This window comes from Ambystoma mexicanum, chromosome 2q (genome assembly GCF_040938575.1).
Source record: "Ambystoma mexicanum isolate Mex_15411 chromosome 2q, UKY_AmexF1_1, whole genome shotgun sequence".
Lineage (NCBI taxonomy): Eukaryota > Metazoa > Chordata > Amphibia > Caudata > Ambystomatidae > Ambystoma > Ambystoma mexicanum.
Window position 1 is genome coordinate 342,334,602 of NC_090924.1, and position 20,198 is coordinate 342,354,799.

The window sequence follows — 20,198 nt, forward strand, 5'->3', positions numbered from 1 at the left end:
TGCACGTGCCTGGACCTGAGGTACTGCTGAAAGGAGGAGAGCATGCGAGGTGCTGGAGCCCTGCGGAGGGGTATAACCCCATAAGGCACAGGAGAGGCATGGGATGAAACTGCCAATGCACAGATTGACCATCCTGTGGTGCACGTGCTGTGCCTGATCCCACGGGCCCATAGGCAAAGGAGCGATTATCTGGTGGAGAGTGGGGACCGTGGCACAGAGCGCTGTCCCCTGAAGATGGACAGAGCTATTCCAGTGCCTCTTTGCTATAACGGCTGTGACACTGAGACGACTGGGATGTGCGGCATCGGTGGGGGATTGCGCATCTATGAATAAGCGTCGGAGATCATCCAAACAATACGGCCTGCTGGGTCAGGGGGTGGACAGCTGGACAGTATGACCTCAATATAGACTGAGTACTACCCCGAGGCAGTGTCTCCCCACGCAGGAGAGGCACTGGAGACCTGGGAGGCACGTGAGCTGCCAGACAGACTGTGCAGAAGTGGCTAAGAGCTAGCAGGAGTGCGGATTGCTAGACCGGCGCTGGCCAAGAAAGAGAGCCCATTGGAAGAGGGGGGTGCTGGCACAGTCACTAAAGACCGCGGCTCGGCCTGGACAGTGGGCTGGCGAGTTACACTTCTAGAAGGAGCAAGAGCCCTCACCAGATAGAGGTGCTTGAGGGGAACTAGAGCTGGATACTGTGGAGCCCAAGAGCAATTTGATGGAAAGACGCACAGCAGAAAAGGAGGAATAGGGAGCGACAGCGACGGAGCCCACTCGGGAGGTCTGCCTGGGGCCCGCTGCCCCAGGTGAAGGACGGAGGGGATGAGGAGCCAGAAGAGTGCACCCGGGTGGTAAAATCATTTGGGGACAAGCGCCACACCTGCAAGACGACTCAACGAGAAGTGAGGCGCGCCTGAATCGGGTGACCTGGGAGGCCGACAATAGGGATTCTAACTGGGACACAAGGAAAAAGACAGCCGGAGCACCCTGGCAGACCCCTCCAAAGGCACCCTAGACGGCAAACCGATAACTGCAAGTTGACAGTGACCTTGGGTGACGTGGGAAGACGTGCCACAATTGACCTGATGGCTGGGAAAGGCAACAAGTCAAAAGGCAAGCAGACCACCATGGAAGCCTTCGTGAGGGGTCAGACAGGTACCAAGGGGGACAATGACAAATGTGGTGAGCAGCAACAGAGTCAAAAAGGAGCAGATCCTGACCAGCAGCTGATCCTCAATGCCATTGCAGCCTCGCAGGCAACGATTGAAGCAAAGATTGACGAAGTGAGGAGGATTGATGTCGGCCTGTTGCGGCAAGATGTCCAGGGACTAGCTGAGCGTACATCTGCACTGGAAAAGCAGGTGGAAGAGAACACTGTGGTTAAGCCACAGATGTCAAAGGAAATTGACATACTGAGGCAAAAGGTGAAGCTGCTCGAGTATAGGGCAGAGGATGCGGAGAGTGCGACGGAACAACATAAGGATTGTTGGCCTTCCGTAGGGAATGGAAGGTACTCCCCTTACCAACTATGATGAGAACCTACTGCTGCAGGAGCTGGGAACCTGACGCAAGGGTTCACCATTGAATGTGCACACTGCTTCCTTGTTAGGAAGCCGCCACCTGGAGCCCCTCTGAAGCCCATTATAGCGAAGGTCCTGAACTATAAAGATCGAGAAAAGATCCTTGCATTTTCCAGGAACGGTGGCGACATACAGAGGGCTTCTGCGAAGCTGGCCATATACCCAGACTATACCTTCCAGGTACAAAAGAGCCACGCACAATTCATCGCCACGAAAGTGAGACTTAAAAAAAGCCGTCCTGAAATGTATGTTGATATACCCCGCCAAGTTGAAAATAATCTATATTGGGAAGGCCCTGTTTTTTTAGATGCCCTCTGAAGCTCAGGATTGGATGGATAATACCAAGATCTCACCACTGGACGAGTGGGAACAGAAGCGAAGGGGGGAGTATGCCCTGCAGCAGCGAAGAAGTGACTGGAATAGAATGTGGGCGTTCTCCAGGGTGGACCAATGCGAGATTACTTTTCTATGCAAGTGCTAGGGCTCTGATGTCACGACTGCTAGCTAAAGGCAGGAGCACCATCGTAGGGGAGGAGACCACCTACCACCCCATATCCTTTGTTTATAGGGTACTCTATTGTATCCAACTGCTGGTAACCAGGACCCCCGGTTAGTGCAGGATTTTAGGGAGCGGAAACAGGTAGAGTCTAATAATGCATTGCATTACTGGACAGTTATGGTTTGGGGGAGTTTTGTTATATGTTTGGGATGGGAGGGGGGAGAAGGGTGGCGGGGGGGTCTGAAGGGGAGCCTGAAGGAATTAAGAATCTATTACACACTGGCCGAGAGATAACGGGGAGCAGTCATGGAACCGCAGTGGAGGTTGAGGGTAAGATTAAAAAAAAGGGGTGCTGGGATAAAAATCATGATATCGAATGTCCGGGGTATGAATAGTTACGTGTAGCGGCTGAGAATATTTTCCTACCTGAGGAAACAAAAGGTTGGGATAGCCCTACTGCAGGAAACACACCTAAAAGCAGCCAAACTCAGAAAGGTAGGAAGCACATGGAGAGGGGGGAGATGGTGGGCACTACTTGCTCCACTTATGCAAGAGGGGCCTTAATATGGGTTAGCCCCAATATTCCATTCACGAGATTGGGTGCCAAAACAGATGAGGGGGAGGATGGCTATATTACATGGCATGCTGGAAAACCGGGAGGTATGCAGAGTCAACACTTGCGCTCCCAATCATGATGCCACGGTTTTCTTTAGGTCTCTGTACGCACGGTTGGGCCCCTAAAGGGCTGGAAACCGTCATTTGGCAGGGTGATTTTAACTGTACTTTGGATCCCACCATCGATCGGTCAGACACCAAACATAAAAGGCTAGCTCCACCGGCTAAGGTCCTGCGAACCCTCACGCAACACTTTCAGTTAGTGGACATATGGAGGTTGATGTCCGGACCTCAGCCGACTCACAGGAGTGCTGGAGGAAGCCTCCTGCATCCGTTGCGCCCATTAATTGCCACGAGGTTCACAGAAAGAATAAGATGGCTGCTGCCGCAGTTAGTATGGCAACCTGACAACAACATGCCCTCACAAGTTGCTCTGATTGGTCCTCTGGCCTGGTCAGTCCCTCCCCTCCTGCCTTTTATGGAGGGAAGGTCCACCGACAGGTGAAGCCGAAGAAGAGCGAAGGCCAGGAGAAAAGGCCAAGCTCACTCTCTGCAGTGCTGACTGCTGGCTCCAGCCCTTCTGCCTAAGGTAAGGGTCACGCTGCTACTCGCCACTCTATATCGTCACACTTGAGTCAAGCCACTCACAGAAATGAGCGACTCCGTTCGCACACATTGTTTCACCCCTCTCCTATCACCTTTCCGAACCTGGTCTGCAGAAATGCGCGCGTTGGGGCTAGGATCTCGTGCCCCACCACGATGCACCTCCTCGTTTCCCGACTGTCTTACATGGATACGAGCCTCGCCTCTCTCCCACTTAATAACGCCCTGGCTCCAGTCACCCCTCCATCCCCGTACTTCTGAAGGAGCTTGCTCCTGCTCCCTCACTTTCACTAAAGATACGCGCCCTTCTCTAACCTCTCTGGTTCCATCCGTGTAAATGCCGCCGCCTGGGCCGATACCCTTGCTGCCGCCTAACACGCTGCCACAATCTGAGCTGCCTACCAAGCATGGCAAGGCATTGCTGCCATCTGCCCCTGTCATTTACACCCATGGGCCTGCAACATCGCCACCAGAAGGTGCATGTTTCCGAACCTTTGCGTTGCCTCACTACGGCAAGTATTTTTCCAGGCCCTTGACAATAACTCGCAGACAGGCCTTACACCCACGCACGCCGCCCTGCCTCTGCGTACCGAGACCCTCAACTGTATCAACCGCACACATAATGCAATTGCCTTTTGATGTTACTGATGGCACTGCACCTGTAACTGTGCCTGCCATCCTCATACCGCAACTGCCCTGTGATGATGATGCTGTAACTGCCGCCCTCATACCGCAATTGCCCTGTGATGCCCTCTTGCCGCAACTGCCCGGTGATGCCATTGATGTAACTGCCACCCTCATACCGCAATTGCCCTGTGATGCCATTGATGTAACTACCGCCCTCATACCACAATAACCTGGTGATGGTATTGATGTTATTGCACTTGTATCTGTGCTAGCTGCCCATACACTGCAGCTGCCTTGTGATGTTGTGGCTTCTACTGCACCTGTACTTGGCCTTGCTGCCCATTTACCACAATTGCCTTGCAGTGCTGTTACCTCACTTGCGGACAGCCTTGCCCTTCCCCTACCTAAGCCCACCGCACCTGACCTTCAGGACACTGTATCCCCTCCCACTGCCACCTTGTTCCCCTTGGCGGATGTCCCACTGAAGTGTGCCTTGATCAACTCCTGCTTCCTACCAGCACACGCCCTCGATGTACAATATCTTATCAGTAGGAACAACCTCGACTTACTGTTCCTCAGTGGGACTTGGCTGAATGAGATGCCTGGCCCTTCCCTCACCCTTGCCATTCCAAATGGTTACACCATTTATAGACAAGACAGTTCCTCTCATAGAGGGGGTGGGGGTAGCCGTCATCGCCAGGGAGACTCTTATCAGGAGGATTCAAGGGGACCTTGGTCAGAATTCTGACTACCTTCTGCTCAAACTGAAGCTTTCCCCTAACTGTACCATTGCCCTCCACATCGTCTACCGCCCTCCTGGCCCCACCACTGATTTTCAGGAAGCCTTAATCCACTTGCTTTCAGATAACCTAAAAAACTCATCCAAAGTCATGCTCTTGGATGATCTTAACCTAGGGTTTAACAACCCCATTGATCCCCACGCCACTGCCTTACATAAAGCGTTCTCCACCCTAGGGTTCTTCCAAGCCATTTCCTAGCCCACCCACATTAAAGGCTGCACGCTAGATTGGGTGTCCCACCATAACTGTTCCCTCCTTGGCAAGGAGATTACTCCCATTCCATGGTCTGACCACCATTGCATTAAATTTGACATCACCTGTAAAGGGCCCCCCCAAGCCAACCATCCCTCTCCCTGCTGCACTCTCAAGAAGCTCTCGGCAGCTCACGAAGGAGAATCTCACCCAACACCTCATGGTGCCCGCGCTACTGCCCCCTTTCTCCAATGACCCTCAGGTACTCGCAAATGCATTGAAAAGGATCATTACCCAGGCTATCGGCACTCTGGCTCCACTTACCTTTTAAAAAAGCCAAAAAAGTGAAGCATTCTAATGCTTGGTTCACCCAGGAGCTACTGGAGTTGCGATCCAAAAAAAGGGCTGCGCTTACTACTTGGAAAAATAACCCTAAGGATACTACTAAAGCAGCCTTCAAGGCTATGTCTAAAGATTATAAAACCACCACCATTAAGGCAAAAGCTTCATCCTTGCACACCAGGATAGCTAATGCCAAATCGGGGACAAAAGAAATCTTTACCATTTTCATAGAGCTGGACACCCCTGCCTCCCATTCTCCTAAAGGACGAGGCTTGGTGTAATCCAATCTGCCATTTTGGATAAGCTGGACACCTTACATACCAAAATCCTAGACCACCAACAGGCACTTACCAACCTGATAGCCAACAATCAGAGCAGCCCGTGACCAGTAACCTACTCCAGACAATCCCCCATGTTTGAATTTAAGGATATGAGTGAACTTGAATCATTGCCCTCCTCAAATCCATTAAACCGTCCAACTGTAAAGGGGATTCCTGCCCGGCTCAGGTCATTAAGGACTGTGCCCCCTCCTTTGCCCCTCTTATCACTAGCTTCATTAAGGCCTCTTTCCAATCTGGCCATGTCCCAACTGGACTTAAGGAAGCATGGGTTTGTCCGCTCCTTAAAAAAAAGTCCCTAGACCCATCGGTCCCAGGGAACTAGAGGGTCATTACCACTGTCCCATTCTTATTAAAAATCCTGGACAAAGCAGCCTACCTGCAAGTACAAAAATCCCTTGAAGACAACCATCTTCTTGGTCTCCGGCAGTCAGGGTTCCGGCCGCGACATGGCACTGAAACGGCCCTCCTCGACTGCAAAAACCAAATGGATGACCTCAGAGATGCAGGCAAACCTGCGCTCCTTCTCCTCGACCTATCCGCTGCCTATGATCTGGTGGATCACAAGACCCTCTGCCATCACCTCTCCACCGCAGCTAACTTCTCCCCAAGGGCCTGTAACTGGATAACTTTGTTTCTGCAGGAAAGAGCAATGACGGTCTTCTCCGAAATCCTCTTGTGCCAACCCTAGCATCATTAAATGTGGGTTCCCCCAGGCTTCATGCATTGCTCCCACCCTCTAAAACCTCTTCAAAATCCTGGACTCCCTGGGCATCTCATGTACGAACTATGGCGATGACACCCAGGTGCTCATCCCCCTCTCATTCCATCTACTCAACAATCCAATCCTGGATGGCAGAAAACTGGTTATGCATCAACTGTGAGAAGACCGAACCTCTGTTAATTGGCTCCCCGTCCACCTTGGGCAAATTGGACCAGCAATGCAGCTCCTTCACCGTTGATAATATCCCATCACTGTCTCCCAAGCGGTTAAGACCCTGGGGATTTATTTGGAACCTAACTTGACCATGAACAGGCAGGTTAATGCCATAGCATTTTCCTCAGCGTACCACTCCAAACTTCTTAATGCAGCAAGACCGTTCTTATCCCAACAGAACTGCCTCACCATCGCCAGGACAATAATTGGATCAAGACTGGACTACTGCAATGCAATTCTTGTAGGAAATTCAGGCAAGAATCTTGCTAAACTGCAACTAGTTCAAAATAATGCCCTTAGGGCTGCCACAGGCATCTCACGCAGGGATCATATCGCAGAGCTCAGGAGGCTGGTCCACTGGCTACCAGTTAAGCAAAGGATCGTTTTCAAAACCCTTGCCTTGACGCACAAGTGTCTCCACGACCTGGCACCCCCTTACTTGGTCCAAAGGATCTCCAAACCCATTGCTTCCAGGCCAGCCAGAACGACATACTCTAACAGGATAAACGTTCCTCAAACATGAGTTTGTGCGGGTGGTACCAACTTCCCAACTATGACCACCACCTACTGGAACGCCCTCCCTGCTCATATCAGGCTAATTGACTCTCATGCGACTTTTCGGAAAGCCATCAAAACCAGGCTCTTTGTATGACACTGCACGTTTTTCTCCTGTATCTACCTCTGTATCTGTAACTAAGTAACCTGTACCGTGTCTAACTTTTGTATATGTAACCAAGTATCCTGTACCAAGATTACTTCTGCTGGGCGGCATTCCTGTAACCCTGAATTAAGCATTCTTACGTTCCTGCTCTAGCGCCTCAATGTTTTTGGGCTGTAGTGTGCTCTACAAATCCAAAAAAAATAAAATAAAAATCAATGGAGATAAGAGGTCATATTCACACTACTCCACACCCCATAAAGTCTACACTAGGTTGGATTATTTGCGGTACAAGAATGTATCCGGGAATTTGCAGAGGTTGAATATCAGGCCAGAGTCCTATCAGATCATGCGCCCCTAGCAGCAGTTTGGCTGGTGGTGCCCCCCAGACCGCCGATACCCACGTGGAAATTGAGAAGCAAGGCTTTACATGATAAGGCCTTCCTGGACATATTAGGAAGGCCACGTCTGAGTTTATTAAGACTAATGAAGGCAGTGTGGAATGGGTGGGAACGGTTTGGGAAGCATCTAAATTGGTGATCAGAGGCGAGATGATAGCCACGGAAGAGGGAATACAGAAAGTCATTACCAATGACCTCAACGACACAGAAAAGAAGCTGTTAGGAGTAGGACGATGGGGGTGGGGGCAGGACCAACTAAGCGAGGAGATCAGATTGCAGCAGGTGTGCATGACACACTGGGAAAGGCTGGGGAAATGTCATTAAGTGAAGTATGTTGAAAGGAGTCATGCGCAAGGGGATAAGCCCCGGGAGAATGTTAGCTTGATTATATAAAGATGGGAAAGTACAAACCCTGATACATACCATCCGTGATGCAGACTGGGAGGCAGTCACCACGCAAGATGGAATAAACAAAGTTTTAGCTGAATTTTACAAGGAACTGTATAGGGACCCGCACAAGGAAAGAGACGAGCGAATACAGGATGTACTAGACTTGATCACCCTGCCGAGGCTAGATGAACACCAATTGGGCCTTCTGGAAGAGCCAATTACCCCAGAGGAAGTCGGTTGTCATCATTAGAAAACTACCCTCTGGGAAAGCCCCAGGTTACGGATGGGCTAACCGGGGAGTTTTATAAGGCATACATGAACACACTGGCTCCGATTCTGGCCCGGGGAATACAATGAGGCATACGAGCTGGGTTGTCTCCCGGATAGTTGGGAGAGGCTGTCCTAATTCCGCTCCTCAAACCGAACAAGGAAAACACATATGATAGTTCTTACAGACTGCTGTCTCTGCTAAATCAAGACAGCAAGATCTTGATTGCACTCCTAGCGAACAGACTTAGGAGAGTGATACTGACACTAGTCCAAAGATATCAAATAGGGTATGTACCGGGGAGGAACATAGCTGCGAATTTGAGAAGACTGTGTCATGTAATCTTCTGCACAAAAGATAGGGCCGAGAAATGTGCTATCGCCTCATTGGATGCCACTACGGCGTTTGACTCAGTCTATTGGGACTGGCTTTATACCACCATGGAGAGAATGGGAGTAGGGCTGAAGTACATGAGATGGGTGAAATTGATGTACACCAAGCCGATGGCCAGGGTTAGGACGGGCTTCACGTTCTTTGATTTATGGGAACTGCAGAAAGGGACAAGGCAGGGGGTGCCTGCTGTCCCCAATGCTATATATACCGGCTGTGGAACCCATCGCAGCACTCCTAGACAGGAATATGGTGATGAAGGCATAGAGATGGATGGGGTGCGGCACATAGTGTCCATGTATGCTGATGATAGGCTACTGTACCTCGAGGACCCAGAGGAAAACTTGCCATATGTCTTGGAGGTGCTAGACAATTTTAGCACGCTAACAGGGATCTGAATAAACAAGAGCAAGTCCTGCTTGTTCCACCTGGCGGGGATGGTGAGACTTAGTGACGCAGCACTTCCGGTCCTGCCTCTGCCATGGAGTACAGCCTCCTTCAGATATCTGGGAATAAACATATATCGGGATCCTAAGCTGGAACATGAGGCTAACGCAGTCTGGGCCAATGAGGGCTTGATCAAATCAATGGAATTTTGGGGGAAACTACCTCTGTCAGTAGTGGGCAGGGCAGTATTACTTAAAATGGTGGTATTTCCGAGGTTGAGGCACTGTTTTGGAAATGTCCCATACAATATCCCAAGAAAGTTTATCACAGAACTAGACAAGGCATGCTGGGGCTTCCTCTGGCAAGGTCAAGGAGGACTGAAAGTCCCGAATTTTGAACTATACTTCCTGGCATGCCAGCTGCAATATGTGGTGCATTGGATGGCAGACGACCCTACCGGGGACACGTATCTGTTGCAACCAGCGTTGCAAAGTCTTTTTCTTAGGGACTTGATTTGGGTTTTCCCGAAGGAGCAGGGTGGATACCCTTATCTGATCAAGGTAGGGATACAGGTGTGGCGGAAAGTAAGCAAATTCATGGCAATGGGCGACTTGTTATCGCCTCAGATGCCTCTAGCAGCGGTGGTGTCCAAAAAGCATGGGCATCGGAAGAGAGGGAGGACATATTGGGAGGCGGAGGGAATAGCAACAGTAGGAGACTTGCAGAACGAGGGGAATGGCTGGATTTCGCAGGGCTGAGGCAGAGCACGAGCATACACGAGGGCCAATTTCTCCTGCGCGTGTAGATATTATATATCATAAAAGATAGGTGGCCAACAGACACAGGGGAGACTCTTGGATGCACAGATTTGGAAAAGCTTATAAACATTGCTGACGGGGAACATGCTGTTTCTAGGATTTACGATGTATTGATGGACTGCTCAGCGATAGCGCAATTGAAATGTAAGGGCAGGTGGGGGGAGGACCTGGGGAGAACGTTTGAAGAGAATGAATGGCATAGAATTGCCCTATACCATAAGAAAGTTCCAGGAACGCCAGGTTACAATTAATCCAATTGTATGTTACGCAAAAAGCATATCTCACTCCTGCAGCTACAGCGAAATTCAAAGGGCCCACAGGCAGGTGTGTCCCAGATGTACAGAGGAGAATGCAGGATTGATTCATATGTTTTGGGGTTGCCGGGTGATTCAGGCCTTCTGGGGGAAAGTGGCGAGCAAGGTAGCCTGAGGGGGCATTTTGTTAGATGTTCAGTCCCCAGAGGCCTGCCTGTTAGGTCTGTTTAAGAGGAACGCCAAACAGAAGACTGTGGCAAAAATGAAAGACCTTATTTACATACTAGCCAAACGAAGCATTGCTATGAGATGGAAAGCCACCTCAGAGCCCAGCATTGATAAATGGTGGGAACTTCTGAGGAAGTGGGCAATAGTGGAAACTGGGGTGTGGGAGAAAGCGCTGGGGGTACAAAGGCAAGAATTGGGAACTGACATTCTTCAATGGATTGAATGGACTGTGACACTGTTCGAACAGCATGAAACAGATGGTGCCACACAAGGCATACAAGAGGAAGCTGTAGACCGTGTGGTTGAATGAACAAAGATAGGAACATACAGGCTAAGGGGGCAGGGGGGTTGGGAAGGTATAAGGGGAATGGTATTAAGCAATGGATAATTTTATACTATGTAACAGTTGTCTGGTTATTGTTGTTTTTGGTTATAGAAAATGAATTAAAAATATATTTTTTTAAAATGTTCACCACTTCTATTTTCCAGATACGTAACTATATCCCCCTTACCCCGGACCCTCCCATTTCAAATTCCACTTGACGAATGCACTGCCTGCCCGCCCGGATTCAACCATAAAAACCTATTCTCCATGCACTCATTCACTCTGACACGCACAATCACACATACAGACTGTTAACATTCAACACACAGCTACAGCCTCCATTCAGAGAAAGTCACTCTCACACCCCAACTCTTGTATACTCTACACACAGTTACACATCAGACACTCCATGCATTACATACACATGCATACACTCACTGTCACTTGTAACTACTTACCTTGCGTCCTTAAATGGGCCTCTGTCTGCCTAATACTCTCTTCTCAGGCTGGCCGGGGCAGTGGGCACAGAGGAATCCAAGGTGCTGACATGCGCTGGAAGAACTAATAAGAGGGAGGTGTCGGCACTGCAGTGCATCAGGGCTTGGGATGGTAGATGGTTGCTTAGCACTGTTAACTGTGCCCGGGCCACAGTGGGCATTTCGGCACGCAGCCAGTGTGCACTAAAAAAAGGTCTATATAATATTTTATTTATATTGCGCTCATACGCAAGTGTTTCAGAGCGAAACGAGGCAATGGAGGGGAACATGGGCGTATAGAAACAACGGTCTTGCTAGGCCCAATGACATTGAGAATGCGCAAGTGCAGGGGAGAGGAGAGGGGGGGAGGTGGAAAAGTGCTGAACATGGGATACAACAACAGAGGGTAGTGTAGCCAGCAAGTTGGCAAGTGCAGGTTTTGAGCGCAGACAGGGGGTGTCTGGTAAATGCAGGCAAGGGGACTGTAGGTTAACCGATACAAACCCAAGTGCAAGGGTTGCCAACGATAGTGCGGGTGAGTGGCTGGGAGGGCATGGACCTGGGTCTAACGCTCACCTGATTCCCGTAGAGGCGCCGGTCTTGACTGGGCGTATACCGTATCTGCAAAGGTGATGTGTAACACATGGCTGGCTCTTTGGGCTGGACCTCTGTGCACTGTATGTCTGACTTGAAGGGTAAGATGTCTGCAGATAGAAAATATGGGATTAAGGAACTGGGTTATTGAATCTCTCTCTCTTCTTCCCTTTCTCTTCTCCTGTAGAACCCCAAAGGTTAACGCTCTCACCTTAGGTAAGTGAACGCCGTGCTCTCCATCTGCCTCGGGGCAGGGTGCTGTAACCAGTTTCTTCACTGGATAAGGGGAGCAGGCCTCTTGACTTCAGAGGATTGCTGTCCGTCGTTTACTGCACGAACGGTAAGTTTCGAGTAATTCTAATGTCTTTAAAGTCTTTAGTAATGATGTTTCTTGTTTTGCAGGGTTCCGGCGATGGCGGATGACGGGCTGAAGTGAGTTGAAGATGGAGCCCGTGTGATGAATAGAAGCGCCTGGAAGCACGTAAGTAAGCGCTTGTTGCCTGCTTCACGATGCGCTCTAACTGGCTTTTTATTTTGCAGGTACAAGTTCGGAGCGGCTGCAGGGTGCCGGAATACCCACTGGGTTAGATGTGGAAAGGAGTAATGGCACGTGAGTATTAAAGTTCCCCAATGTCTTTAAACGCACCTTGTTTTGTCTTTCAGATGCGGGATGCAGCGCCGAAGGCCTCCGGAGCGTGCGAAGAGTTGGTAAGCTTTTGTCTTTCAGATGCCGGAATGCAGTGTGAAGACCTCCGGAGTGCACGAAGAGTAGGTAAGCCTTTGTCTTTCAGATGCCGAAATGCAGCGCGAGGTGTTGGTGACAGCCGATGGACCAGGTAAGTGAAGAGCTGTCACTGAAGACCGTAATGCTAACCTGTTCTTTCTTGTCTTTATAGGTGTTGCTGAAGACTGGATTCAGGATGGTAAGCCTTTTTCCTTAGGCCCAGGATCAGATGCAGAAGGCACGATGAGCGTTCTGCTGCAGAGGATGCAGAATAACGCAAAGCAAGATTCATCCATCGGGTGTGGTTTAAATAGCCTCCTGTAGTGCTTAGGTGTCTCCTTCCACAGCCACGCCTAGGTAAGAAAAGAGTTCCTGCTTTCCAGAAGAGTTCCAGTGTTCTGAATCTAGGGAGTGGCTCTTGCCCCACCCAACAGGAAAAGTAGTTCCAAACAGAAGAGGATCAGAGGCTCAACTGGCAGGCAAGTAAGCAGCATGGTCTGCTGCAGGTAAGTCCACCCAAGCATTATGAGCCCGGCGCTTCCAGCGCTGGGACTGGGCATATTTATGAGCCTGGTGCCACTGTCCAAAAGGTCCCAATTGGGACTGGTTGGCACTCGGAACCTGGGTTATGGATCTGCTTCCAAGGGAGTTGGGAAAACCCTGACCTTTTGGAAGCAGAGATCATGACACTGGGCCCGAGACCAGAGGGTAACACCAGGTGCACAATCCCGAAGCAGCCAGATCAGCAGGGGAGAGCGAAGGCAGAAGCAAAGAGGAAGGTCTTGAGGTGATGGTTCTCCTCAAGTTTCAGAGTGGCAGGGAGGTTCCAGAGGGAAGCCACGGCCGAGGAAAGAGATCTACCACCAACTCGTTGCTTGGGGAAGCGAATGACCCTGAGGGATTTGGAAGTGGAGCTATGAAGAGCTTGAGTAGGAAGGTTTTTACGGAGAGAGAGTTGAAGGTATTTTGGACCCAGGCCCCAAAAAGCACTGAATTGAATCCTTGCAGCCACTGGCAGCCAATGAAGAGCTTTCAGCGCTAGAGAGATATGATCCCAGGGCTTGAGGCCAAGGACAAGTCTTGCAGTCTTGTTCTAGATGAGTTGCAGAGGGCGGGGCATAGAAGCAGGCAGATTTAGAAAGAGGCTGTTGCAGTAGTCCAGCCTGGAGAGAACCAGAGCTCTAGAAACAGTAAGCTTCTGGGGGAAGGAGGGGAAGGGAAGAATGCCTCTGATGAGGTGCAGTTGGTAGTTTGACTTCTTAGATATGTCAGAGATGAGAGGAGAAAAGGATAGTGTGGAGTCGAAGACACTGAGGTTCTTAGCTTCACAGGTGGGCGCAGGAAGAGGGCAAGGGAGGCCGGCCAGAAAGTGATGGGAAAGAAGTGTGTAGGTGTGCCGATGAGGCAAATCTATGTCTTACTGGTATTAAGGCAGAGATCATTGGAGGCACATCACTCATGGATAGCAGAAAGACAGTCGGTGATGAAAGGAGAGGAAGTGGCAGAGGGAAGCTTGAAAACGTGCTGAGTGTCATCCACATAGCACTGAAAGTTGGGGCAAAGGGCGGCAACGCAGTGGCCAAAGAGTGCCAGGTATTGGTTGAAAAGCCAGGGAGAGAGGTTAGACCCCTTGGGAACACCACAGGTAGAAAGTGAGATAGAGGAAAGGAAGGACCCAAGTTGGACCTCAGAGGGTCGATCAGAGAGGAAAGAAGTCAGCCAGGCCAGGGCCTGACCGGTGATACCCAGGTTATCACAGAGACGGATGAGCAGGGTGGCATGGTTGACTTTGTCAAAGGCAGACGAGATCGAGTAGTATGAGGACAGAAGGAATGTTAGTCAAGGTTGGAGAGCAGATCTTCACAATGTTAATTAGAGCAGTTTCCGTGCATCTGGCAGCTCTAAAGCCAGACTGATTGTCCTGGAGACCACCAACCGAGTCAGTGTGAAGATTTAGCTGGGAGTCGCCAGCTTTTCCAGGAGTTTGCCCAGAAAAGGAGTGATGGAGATTTGGGCGGTAGTTAGCCGGGCATGAGGTGTCGGCTGTGGGCTTCTTCAGAAGAGGGTGCACAAGGGATGGCTTCAGAGGGGAGGGGAAGGCTCCAGAGGCAAAGGAACGGTTGCAGAAGTCAGCCAGAGCAGAAGCAAGGGTGTCAATGTGGTCCTTGAATGTTTTGGACGAGCAGGTAACCTGTTTATTATAATACATTTTGGTGCGATAAGCAATGAACGTGCCATGCTTTAATGCGCGAGGTGATGTGAAACCACTGAGTGTGTATTTTCAGATTTAGGGTGGGCCTTTCCCACTTAAGCCCTACTCTGTCTACAGCTCTGCACTACATACATACTGTTGAGTGTAGTGAGGAAATACTTTTTTCCACAAGTGGCCTAGGTTACAGAAGTAACATCTTGGGCTACCCATTGGGTCTTGAACATTCCAGTACCTACAAAACCATCTTTAATTTTCCGAGCACTACACCATCAAGTAGAAAAACACTGCGAAAAGACTTCCTATGAAATTCCCTACAAACGTGCCTGTGTGGCACAGGTGGATTCAAACCTTAAAACCGCGTTGGCACCCAGCAATGTAAGTGCCAAGTTTTCATAGGAACACAGTCTTATGTTCTGTTCTCAAATTCTACAGTCTGTGCCATGAGTGCAGTAAGTGTTGAGAAATTTGTGAGCAGATCTTACTTGCTACCCAATAGATCCTCCATTGTCTAGTTCAATGCAACATGCCTTGGTATGCATGGACATTGCTAGCTTGGTCTCTGTCACCCATGTGGTCAATTGCTGTGGAATCATTCTTCAACCACCAGTACATGCTGAACCCATGCACCTGCAATCTCCAGTTTCCATTGGTGTTACTGAGGTTGGTACACATCATTAACTGCATGATAATTGCCAGCACAACTGAGACATTTGAAGAAGAAGCTGATAAAGCAGGGTACCTGGATAAATTCATTGTGGACAGCACTGGAACATGGTCAGATGTCATGCGCACAATCCTGGAAAGCTCTACCTTGTATGGAGTCAGTTTTAGGAACAGCGCTTCAATACAGGAACAGGCATCCTCAACTTCTTGTCCAGAATGGACACTGGAATTTCACCTTTGTTTTCCATAATTGCAGCTGGATCAACCCTAGTTCTCCAGGTCTTTCTCTTCAGGAGAATAAAGCAACAAAGTGTGACGACTCAAATCCCCTATGCTGAACGGAATTGAAGAGCAACAAGGACATTCTGCTATAAGGTGGTCTTCACCTTGAAAGACTCTGGAAAACTGCTTCCTGCTGTACTCGCAACTACAAGTTACAGTGAGAACTGACTCATCTTTCCTCATCTCTATCTCAGTTGAGCAAAAACCAGCAATTGGTAATCCGAGTAAGAAGAGACTAGACGCACCAAGACTACCCAATCCGTTGTACCTGAAAGACATCACCAGTTCCTCCTGTGTGCCTCCTGCCGAGCACAGCTCTGGGAGTTATGATTTCAGACCATGGGACTAAACTGCTGCAAAGAAGACACTGATGCACAGACTGAGGAAGATATCTACATTGTGATTCAACACAACACCATCTTAAAACCAGGTCCTTTTTGGTAATCTGGATTTGCAAGGACAACAAACCTTTACTGTCTAATAACCTGTATGCCTGAACATTCTCAGGGACTTCCTAAGTGGCCATATATCTGTGGTGTTATTACTCTACAGTGATATATGAATGTGCTGTAAGATCTTCAAGCCCCATTCTATCTCCTTACTATTTTACTCCTCTGCCCTATTCTCCCCTGTCCAACTGCCACTCTTCTTCTATGTCCTATGTCTCTCTCCTCTGTTTCTCCCTTTGCTACCTACTTCCACCCTCCGATGTTACTAGCTTCTCTCCAATCTTACCACTGCTTTTGACTCCCCTCTTCGCACTACTATTCCCTTCCTCCACACTACTAATCTCCTCTACGCTACTTCTCTCCTTCTCTGACTACTCTCTCCTACCCACTACCCCTACTCTCCCTACAACTACTCTTTCCCCCTTACTCAGGGGTGTAGTGTCCTGCTCACCCTCCCAATATACTCACTCACTTTTCACACATCTTCCCCACTTGTCTCCTGCACACTTCTTCTCGCACCCCACTCCTACACTAATCTCTATTAGCCCTTCTGCCTCATAATACCCACTCCCTTGCACTCTTACTACTACACCAATCCCCTACTCTGTCCCCACACTATCTCCATCTTTCTGCCTTCTCACCTTCTGTACACCCCTTTCCATGCTTCCTTCACTACACTACACTAGCTACGCGTAGTGCCCCTCTCCCTCACAAATACCTCACTACTCTGCTCAAGTTCTGCCACCAGCTTTCCTCCACTCCGCCCTCTGCCCGATCTTTTGGTGCACCTTCACCTCCTCCGACCTCACCCAAACAACCCATAATCTCCCTTTCCTTCCGTCTCCTTTCATATTGTGGGGTTGGTTCGCCCCTGTTCCCCTCTCCTTCCATTGGCTGCAGTGTTCGCTGCAATGTTCACCTGACTGTCTCCACCAATCAGTTATTGTCTTTTCTCCAACTGGTGTGTTCGAGTTGAGAGGCTTTTATACACCCCTCTAACTCCACACCTCCCATTTTCAGCAACAGTCTGATGGTTTCCGTGCTGTTTCTTTGGCGTGCTGTATGTCTGAAAGTTCATTTTTATGCTGTTTTGACAAGCTGTGTTTTTCTGAGATGCTGGTCACTGTTGAATTGTGGTGTAGGCTCATCGTTCATCTTGGTTGTCGTGTGTGTTTGAATCTGGTCCACGTCTTCTTTGTTGCTCCCAGGTGCATTCTGGGAGTTGGAGTCCTGAAACCAAAAGATAATCATAGCCAGAAAATATACTAAGAGGTATTGGGAGATAAACAGTGCTAAAAGTGAAGACATTTGTGGCGCATAGTCAGTTTCATATGCCCTATATGCCCAACTCCACCTGGATCTTGGACATGGCTGGCTTGGGCTTTTGTTCTGGTGAGCCTCCTGCCACCAGTTGAGTGGGGTCCCGGTCTTCCCCCCCTTGACAGGGTCTTGACTCTGTCAAAAGGAGCCTGCTTAGTGACTTGTTATTTCTCTCACTTTATTATGAAATCACAGAGCAAAGAATGCGTTGATTTAAAAACATGGCAAAGCGGTTTACTGAAAAATGACCTGTTACTTTGAAAAGATTCATTGCAGAATTGTAATTTAAACATATTTACATTCTCACAAATAGCATGGCTTTGTAAATTGTAAAATGGTTAGTCTGAATAATTGCCATTTTAAAATGTTCGTGTTATAGAAAAACTGAGCAATCCACTATATTCAAATGTGATGTCACGCAAAGAAAACAGCCTGGCCCATGCACCCATCAGTCATAAGAAGCAGCTGCTAATATGCTGTAATTATAAGTGGGGTCAGTATAAAACCTAAACTGCAGTTACCTATGGAAACATTTGGAATACATGGTAGTCATTGAGAAATGGAACCAAATGGCACATTTGTAAGATCTGCTGAAAGCAGCCATGGATGGGCCGGCACTGTTTTTTGGTTTCCAAGATGGAACACCATTGTGCATGGATTTTCGAGCCATGTTCCAGATTAAATGCGTGTACCTAGCAAAGTCAAATTGGCTTCAATTCAAGAAACATTAACCTAACCGTTTATTCTCTCGAAGAAGCTCAAGCTTCAATGGGAAGCACGAGGCATCTGATTAAATAAATGAACCCACTTGTTATGATTGATTAAAAGGGAAACGTTGTGGATCAGATGAGCTTGAAGTGGAGGTCGTAAGCCTTTATAAAACGGCTGTACAAGTCAGCAGAGGCAGACTTCACAAAAGCAGCCGGAGGCCACACCACTCCAGATCCAGATGGGGACAGAGGAGGGTGGACCCAGCTGATCCCACGGGACTTGACAACCTAGGCAAGCAGACAGCCGCTAATTCAATGTCTGGGCCATGACTCTAGCTCTTTTTTCTGGGCATAGAAGTGGCACTTTGCCAATCTCTCCAAATCCTGATTTGCTTAATACGTGCTTCATTGATTTGGAGGCAAAACTTAATTGCAGAGCTGAACTGTTTTGGAAACCAGAAACAAACCGCTTTCAGATGCCTTCACCCTGAGACAGTAAACTGCTAATTGGGCTAAAACCTGTGACTTTAGACCTTTTTCCAAATTCTAAGTTTTTTGAGTCAATATTTTCTGGGTTGAACGAAGCCATTTTTACCCATGTTTGTAAAATGTTTTGTATTTTAGTTAGGTAAGCCTTTCTGCTTTCCCTTTGCACACCATGTACAGCATGGAGAGGTGTATTTAGTTTTCTAATGGGTGTATCGATGATGAAGAAAAAAGAAATGAATGTATTAGATATGGTCTGCCGCAAAGGGTCCATTTTGTGTTGGCCGAGATTCTACATTTCAACGACAATTATGGTAAACATGAAGTATGAACATACAGCAACTATCTCGTAAGTCTTCAGTAGAGAAGAATGGTTTTAGTTTACCCCTTTCACTTTGCCAGTCAATCACAGGTGTTGGTGATATGGCATTATGATTTTTGCTTAGCGTTACCTTTTTCTGTTGCCTGTTGCAGCTTTAGTACATTTCTACTCCTTCCTACCTTCTGGTTAAAGTATGTCTTTGATGAACTTGATACACTTTTCCATGACAACACTGCCTTTTACTTTTATCTTTACAATAGACAGATGGAACATCAGAAAATGGGTTTCAGAATCACACATGCCCTCACTGCAATGAAGTCTTTCCTGTCATCGATGCTCTCAGAATCCACTTGCAGGACCATCAGGGTAAGAATGTTCTGCCAAGCCACCGTTGCTACTCAAGCAGAGGGCATAGTGCTGATGTCTGGTAATTCAAGCTCATTTCAGGCAGGCATGGTGTGCTGGTCCTTCCGTATTACTCACTGAAGTGGATTTTAAGCTTAGCCAGTCAGCAAACATGGATCAGCATGTAAGGCTCTGCGGCAGCATACAAATTGTAGATCTTTTTGCATGTGAAAAGCCCCTGCAACCTTCCTTCATACCCTGTACTCTGTCATAGCACCTTTTCACCCACCAAGGATTTAAAACTTGATACATTGATTCCCAAGAGAAACCTCAATCGGTTTTACCTAACACATTTTCCCATAGCCACAGTGAATGCAGAAATATGGGCATACAGAACTGTGGAGTGCAAAACCAGGTGCAGACCTTGCAATGGTTAGACCAATTTACCATTATTTGATTCTCCGCAAAGGGCTGAACTAATAATTTAATGATGTTCTTGTAACTTTATGCAATAAAATATTGTTTGTTTTTACTGCTTTGTAACTTCGTATTTCTCTTGCAATCTTTTCAGGCATCCAACCTCACAAGTGTAACAGCTGTGGCAAAGAGTTCATCAAGTGGCACCTGCTGAAAAAACATCTTGGTGTTCATTTCAGTGACAGGCGCTACAAATGTGGGGAGTGCGGCAAGCTGTATAAGACTATTGCACATGTGAAAGGACACATGCGTGTACATTCTGACGATCGGCCCTTCTCCTGTTCCAAGTGTGGCAAGCGTTACAAAACCAAGGTCAGTGTACTTGGGGCTTATTTCACATTGCTAGTACAGGAAGTGATTTACTTACTCTGAGGAAGCCTCCCGCTAACTCAGGGGATAGTTAGTCGGGTGCACAAGGTGGCTATTTGCCTCCCCAAGCTAATCTATAAAGGACCCTTGGAGCTATCAAGAAGATCACTTGGTCAC

At 48.5% G+C, this 20,198-nt stretch overlaps 1 protein-coding gene across 3 annotated transcripts in view; it reads left to right on the top strand.

Moving 5' to 3' along the window:
* Nucleotides 1-20,198, top strand: part of E4F1 (E4F transcription factor 1) — a 1,100,649-nt gene that overhangs the window by 811,257 nt on the left and 269,194 nt on the right. For all 3 annotated transcript variants that reach the window (XM_069647347.1, XM_069647348.1, XM_069647349.1), the window contains 2 exons: nt 19,151-19,256; nt 19,807-20,024. In XM_069647347.1, the coding sequence (XP_069503448.1) occupies nt 19,151-19,256; nt 19,807-20,024 (324 nt within the window). The remainder of the gene's footprint in view (nt 1-19,150; nt 19,257-19,806; nt 20,025-20,198) is intronic.